At 33.4% G+C, this 7,623-nt stretch overlaps 1 protein-coding gene across 1 annotated transcript; it reads left to right on the top strand.

Moving 5' to 3' along the window:
* The first annotated feature begins 742 nt into the window (after positions 1-742).
* On the top strand, positions 743-3,935 carry LOC130550765 (uncharacterized). Its single transcript, XM_057328268.1, has 5 exons — positions 743-1,801; positions 1,910-2,230; positions 2,375-2,491; positions 2,681-2,787; positions 2,921-3,935. Exons 1-5 carry the CDS (start codon positions 1,777-1,779, stop codon positions 3,029-3,031), a joined length of 681 nt encoding a protein of 226 aa, XP_057184251.1. The 5' UTR covers positions 743-1,776; the 3' UTR covers positions 3,032-3,935.
* The last annotated feature ends 3,688 nt before the right edge of the window (positions 3,936-7,623 follow it).

Raw genomic sequence — 7,623 nt, 5'->3', positions numbered from 1 at the left:
AAAAACTATCAAAATAAAAGATTAGATAAACCTTAAAAGTACTATGGAAATTGTTATGCATTGCAACACATTTCTTCTCACTTTTCGGGTTTCGTCCATTTTCTCTGCTGCTAAAGAAACTCTTAAGTCTCTTAAAAGTCCTCCTCGCTACTCCTAAAATTTTGGACCTTAAGAGCTCTTTTAAGGGTTAAGATGCTTTATGAATGACTTTTTTCTTTACTAGGATTTTTTCTGTGATTTTAAGTGGAAACGGCCACATTTCTAAGAATTTTCATTAGAATTTTGTCACTAGGAGCAACTCTTGGAGCTAAGATTTTTCATGAATGCGGGCCATGGTCTGCTCCCAATGGGATGGGGGTATAGAACACCAAAATAACCTTTTGACATGTTTTTGACGTCTATGGTTGATGTCCGTTTGAAGTCTTTTCAACATCAAGGTGCCTGCTGGGATGAGCAAACAATTCCCCAATAAATATGTCTTGCAGATACTGTAAATGTCTTGCAGAAAAATTACGTCTTTATTTTATTTATATACTTTTATATGTCTGTTTTGCCTTGACATGTATGGTTATGTGTGTTATTTTATGTAAAATGTTTTGTTCTTATTAAAGTTCAATAAAAGTTAAAGGATAGCTATGGTCTCAGCTAACAACAGGGAGCAGTAACACAATATTTTTGCACTTTTTTTCCTATTGAATCAAATATAAAATCACAGTTGTGAGGTTGTGGTCATTGGGAAGATTACAAAATGTTTTCAAAGCCTAAAGTTGTCACGATCGGTGAGTGCAAGGACAGACGACCCAGGCGCAGACAGCAGGTAAGGGGTTAACAAAAAGGTTTTAATTAAAAAAAAAACACAAGGGGGTAATATAACAGAACAATGGTAAGAGACACAAGGGGTGAACAGGAACATGGACTAACTAGACTAAATACCACACTTGACATAAACTACAAATATCTAGACACGATAAAACACAGCAATTCAAACCAGAGGAGTGACAGGGAACAAACAAACCATAATGATCCAGCACAAGACAGAAAACACAGGGGCATTAAATAAGGGATCAAATCAAGAAGGAACAGCTGTGGGGCATGAAATAATTAACAATCAATAATGAAGAAACGAGGGGGCGGGGACAAAGACGAGACCAGAGAGAGTGCATGACATGTTAAAACAAACAATGCCATGTCTCTCTCTACACTAAACATGAGGCTCTGTTATGATCCTGCCACTAGACCAAGAAAAACATGACATGATGAGGCAGAATCATGACAAAAGTAGTTGCATCCATTAAACAAAAATACTTTCAGGAGTCCATTATGTCTTTTTGATAGCATCCATGCTAAATTAATCTCTGGCAATGACTAGCCATTTTAGTCATTGCACATATTCCCCATGACCTTACTAAAAATACTACAATAATTTTAACTTAATTTTGTTAAATGTTGTCCTCGAGCAAGTTAGCCATTGTTTATGGTAAATGCATTGGATTGTGTGAAACGGATTATTTCTAACACATATGATAACCTTCTAACTCAGAAGGCACGCATTTTATACACCAAATGGATTAATTTATTAAAGGCACTAAAAATTCTCTTAAAATGCTTTTAAATTAAGTATATTCATGGGTTATTGAGAGTTTAAAATTGTACTTACAGTGTGGTCAGAGAGAACTTCATTTACTTCCTCTGCTTGGTGTGGTGTGCTGCTGTACTTTTCCTCTGCTTATAAAACAGCAGCAGTAGAGCTCATTTGTGTTTTATCAAAATTACAACATGAAAATCTTGCAGCTTCAGATTTGTGAGTGTATTTACATGAAATTTTATTATGTCTGTTTATTTTGTTTTTCTATTCACATTGCATTTGAAGGTAAAATCGTAATCATTATGGCTGTGTTTTGTTTCATAGATCTGCTCATATGGTGTCAAGCTGCAGAGACTTTAGATCAACTAACAGATTTGGGACAAAATGTGACTATAAACTGTGATCTGGATGAAGGAGACATTTACTGGTTATTACTGAAAGTACCAGATCCTCCTGTGATGATATTACGCACTTTATCAACAACATCTTTATTCTTTAACACAACATTCAGACAGAAATATTCAGTGCAATCTAAAAATCATCTGTTTATAAATAACATCACTGTTAATGAATTAGGAGTTTATTACTGTATGAAGACAGATACACCTCCAAAATTCAGCAGTGGCATCAGACTACAGATAAATGGTAAGTGCTCCTACTGTAATACATTTAATTCATATTTAGTCTATTAGACACAAACACGTCTTTAATATGCTGTAATGAAGTAGACTAACAGTGAAATCGATTATAGCTACAGTAAAAGATTGTAAAGTTACTCATTATTTGCAGAGCCAACAGAAAGTCCAAATGAAGAGATCAGGTATATACATCAGAATCAGACACTATGGCAGACTCTTACACTTATACTCGGTCTGCTGAATGGTGTTTTGTTCATTGTGGTCATAGGTGGGTTATTTTTCTTCAATTCATTCTCTAATCAAAGAAATATTAACATAATGCTATTGATATTAATAAGTCAGTACTCTATGTTGATGTTGTGACCATATACATGTATGTGTTTTCTTCTATTTGCTTATTAATGAAATTCCATAGTCTTTAGTCCTGTTGAATGGTATTTTATTGTATCATATTTAGGGCTATTAAAGGTTTTTGTTGTTGGCCATAAAAAATTTGGAGAATGTTCACAACTTAACACCGACCTACAGCAGAATCAAGTGCATGAAGACCCAAACCAGCTACAGGTAAACATTAAGCAGAATTTGTTATTGAAAACTTTGAGTCTTGCAGATCAATCCTGAGTCTTTCAGTATTGTTTGAGTTATAAAACAGCTGAACTGACAATGCTTACACATGCATCCCCATTTGCTCTTTCAGTATGCAGAAGTGGACTTTACAAAAGTGCGTAAAAAGTCTCGACCCAGCAAAGCCGACAGCACCTACGCTGCTCTAAATCTGCCAAAACTGCGAACACAACAGTATGACTAACCAATATCTCACAGCATACAACTGTTTGTTTTTATTATTTTAAGACATTCTTACAAACTTTAGAACTTCATGCAACAACCAGCCAGTATGTAAAATACTCGGCATCTATCATGAGTTGTACCCTTAACTCTGACATAAATTAATGCAAAACAAGTTACCATTTGTGAAGTATTCTGAAGTACTTTAAAACCCTCATTTCAATTAACAGACATGTATATTTTAAGAACCACTTTGAAAGGCCTGCTTATTCACTTCCTCAAGTTACATATAATTCGATGTGACTGCTTGAAACCAGTTCTAACTGTAAATATAGTTTATGTATAGTTTGACACAAAGTTAAGTGAAATGACTCTTTGTCAGATGTCTGCTTTAGTCAATAACCAATGGAAATGTGGCAACTGAGATGCAGCCATTGCTTGTCCAGTGTGGTTTGGTTAAATAAAGTGTTTTAACAAACGTAAAGTGTGACGTGCTGAATTGCTGTTTGGCTGCTGAACTGAATGTATTTTTTGTTGTTATAAGTTTCTTTTGTATTACCGCCTAGCATGACCAGTGCATTGGTGATCAAAATGGTTAATCTTCTAATTTATCAGAAGAAAATGTATGTGGTGTAACTTCCTCTCTTTGATATGACTGAAATGTTCTCACGAAACAAGTTAAAGCTTTGAAGTAGTTTCATCTCTAAGAAAACGCAATCAATAAATCACATAAAGAGTTTTTCTTCAACTTACATTATAATGCATTATAATGTGTGTTTGGGAGTTACAAAGAGAGGCAACTACTGATATTTTGATAGTACTGATAGTATTCCAGCTATTTTCATAACTCTTAGTGTGACTCTTAGAGCTATATTTACTTTTTGTGAATACAACACTACAGTATAGACAAACAAGCTTAAAAAATTTAACGCTATCCTCTCCCGCTTTTTACATGTAACATGGTGAAATCCAATTCCATTTAGTACTGTACATGTTCATTGAGTGGTTTATGTGAATAAACTGGTAGAAATAAACAATTCACATCAGCCACTGTGCAAGGTCACTCACTGTCTCTTTAAAATTAGATATTCAGTTGAATGTTTTATTTTTGACTCCGCTCTACAGTTTAGTATAACATTTTAAGAGACCGTATACTGTAAGCTGCTGGCCAGATTTCATAAATAATATTACCAGATATTTTCAGACATTAAACCAAATGATTTGGTTTCATTACAAACAGACTTTCTGTTTAATATCAGCTATCAAGAGTAGCTTATAGGAAATGTACCAGGAAAAAAACAGGTATTTTTCATTTTGTTCAATGTTTTTCATTTCATTTTGTTCAATTGTTTTATATTGATATTTTGATATCTGAAATTAAAAAAGTTATAACAAGATAGAAGGAAAAAAGAAAGAAAGAATTGCATGCAAAAGTGAATGCCAGTGTATCCAGTGTGGTTTAACTAAATCAGAAAATAATTCCACGGGATTGTTCACTTGGTAACCGTTGACTTAAATAGAGTCTCAACTTTGACTATACTGGAGGTTTAACCTTGAACCGAGTGCAGTGTGTTTCTCAGACCTGTAAACATTTGTCTAAACCTCAGAAGGAAACAGGGTGGCATTGCAGTTTGCTCTTAGCAATGATGCTCTGTGTGTTTGTGCACATGTGCCCTTGTGTCTAGATTTAACCATACCATAGAGTCACGAATCAGAGTCTCTATGAGGCTACGAGTCTCTTTTTTTCTACAAAGCAAACTTTTATACCTGACTGCTGTAAAAAAGCACAACATATTTATGGACACACCTCACATACAGTAGGTTTTCAGAAAATGACTGGAACTCGTTGAAGGGTTAAACATTAGTAGTCTTGCTTTCAGTCATGCATGATTTTCCAGTACTGAACTAAAAATAATAAATACATACTGAATCATCCACACTTTATATTTAGTATTTTTGGACTGGCCTTTACCATCCCCCTAAAAAGTAGGTATAGGAGAGCACATGGTCATGGGCTAGATTTGATTCTTATCTGACATATTAATAAACAGATATGTATTGAATATATTTATTGCATGCAATTTTTTAAAGTACTTATTTAAAACAGTTACCGAGTCAAAAAGTTTGTTCTCACCCGCAGACCATTCAAGCCAGGGTGATACTTCGAGGTTTCTTTGAAGTGTCTTTAGCTTTAGTCTTGTTGAAGTTATTTTTTAAACATGACAAAATCCAATTCTGTATATCACACATGTCCAATTTGTCATGTTGCAGTTTGCTGAAGGACATGTTTCAAGTTGCAGTAAATAAAATGTGCACACCAACAACAACAACATGAAAACATTCAACAAGATGTGATGGTAAGAATTCACCAAAGCTTTCTTGTGTATTTCATGTGAAAATGTTTCTTAATTTATTTTTTCCTAATAACAGCATGACATGACCTCAGGAACTTCAGCTTGTATGAGTTCAACTCTATCACGATCACATCAAGATCATATCTTTTCCAAATAACTGGTATGTTTATTTATAGTATCAGTGGCTATGTCATGTTGAGATATGTTAGAGAAAGAGTAGAAGCATATTAATAAACAGATATCATAGGAACCCAAACATAAAAACAAAACACTTTTAAATGTCATAAACATACAAAAGTTGTATGAACTACAGCTTATAATTAAAATAGAACATTTCTTTCTATACTGTGACCCAGAAAGCATCTCTTCCTCTGAGTGGAAACTCTACCAAGTTTTAGACAAAAGCCTCCACACAAAAACCACACTGTGTGCCATAACAGAACTAAGGGCACCTTCTCTTTATCACTTTTTTTTATTTACTTTTTTGTATTTATATCTATTATTACCTTGTGACAGTATAAACTGTGTATGTAAAAAATGTAAAATTCGATGCCATAGAAGAACCTTTTGGTTCAATAAAGAACCTTTAACATCTGAAGAACCCTTTTGTTTCACAAAAGATTATTTTTGGCAAAAAAAGGTTCTTCAGATTATAAAAAGGTAAGGAAGAGGTGGTTCTTTAAAGAACCTTTGACTGAATGGTTCTGTGAGGAACCAAACATGGTACTCACTCCTGCCCTCTGCTGCACAAAGGCCTAACCATGAGTCAAGGGGAGATTCTTATTTCATGATATGCACTAAACAAAATATTGATTTTTAAATACATATTAAATGTTAGCATCTCAGTAAACATCCTAAAAAAGACAATAAAGATGTGTATTTGACTTCCTCTCTGCATGGGGAAGTCAACTTGCCCTCGCATATGAAACAGTTTGAATTATTTGCTGCATAGTGATGTTATAAAGACAGTCAGCAGCATTACTGCTTGTGTTTAATGTGTAGTTGAGATTAATAATTATTGTTATCACTTGTTAAAACAAAGAGTTTTGTCACTTCAACAAATATAAAATGCAGGGAATACAGTACTGTAAACACAGGTGTGTTATAGCGCAAGTAGTCCAATAGGGGGCGCCACTAAAATAAAATTCCAGCAGCTTAGTTTAGCGTTATATTTTAGACACAAAACAAAACTCTCAAGAAAATAAAGTGATGAATATTTAATTGTATTCACTCTTTACACTTTTTATTACCTAACACACATACACACACAAAGAAGAGCCTGTACAATACAGCAACAAACCTTGGACAGTAAAAAAACAAGCACATAGTCTAACATTTAAACACACAATTTAAAAACGACTGTTGTGCTCACAACACTGTAATGCAAACTTTGAAGCTTTTTTAAAAATATATTTATACAATCCGATAAATAACTAATAACAAGTAAAATGTGTTTTGATCACATATTTATTTTGCTTTAAAGTTCTTCATTGACATTGTAAAAATATACAGTTATGTGTTCATAAACCTGTTATAATGTATTGGTTGTATAATCTAAAAACAATATATTTTGTGCGTGCGATATAATCCAGAGATAAAAGTTAAATGTCTTTTGTCTTTCATTATTTTTCATAATATGCATCATTAAAATGATGCCTTGGCATTACTTTCAATAATAATTATCATTGCACATGACTGTAATAAATGGTTGCTGTGCTGTACGGTTAACTGTAATACAATGATTTTAAAAATTGAAATCAGCACTGATTAAAGACAGTAGAAATATTACCATAAAAATCTTAAATAACTACATATTTTTATATTGTATGTTCTTTACAGTAATGAGATTATGAGAAGAAAATGTGCTAATTGTCATGAAAAAAATGTCTGAATGAAAAAGAAAACAAAACCTAATGGTCCTAAAATGAGCATCTTCTTCATACAGATTTTTTCTTTCACTCTTGAATAAAATACAACATACTTGACAAGTTTTGTTGAATTCCGACTTCTGAGATGACATGCTAAAAGTACATTTTTGATGCTTAATATCTAACTGTGTATTTATTGAACAAACTTTCACTTTATATATCTTTCTGACCCACAATCTGAACCAACTATGAAGCAATCTGGGATTTAACCAGAAGGCAAGGACACAACTTTCCATTCGACAGCCGCAGAGAAGAACAAAGACACAAGAATCCTGGAAGTGGTTTTAATGGCCAGTGAAGATCATTTTAAAAGCTCACTGCTGGATCTATGG

Source organism: Triplophysa rosa, unplaced genomic scaffold (assembly GCF_024868665.1).
Source record: "Triplophysa rosa unplaced genomic scaffold, Trosa_1v2 scaffold424, whole genome shotgun sequence".
In the NCBI taxonomy this organism is placed as follows: Eukaryota; Metazoa; Chordata; class Actinopteri; order Cypriniformes; family Nemacheilidae; genus Triplophysa; species Triplophysa rosa.
Note: the sequence above shows the minus strand (reverse complement) of the source record. Positions and strands in the feature narration are given on the sequence as shown.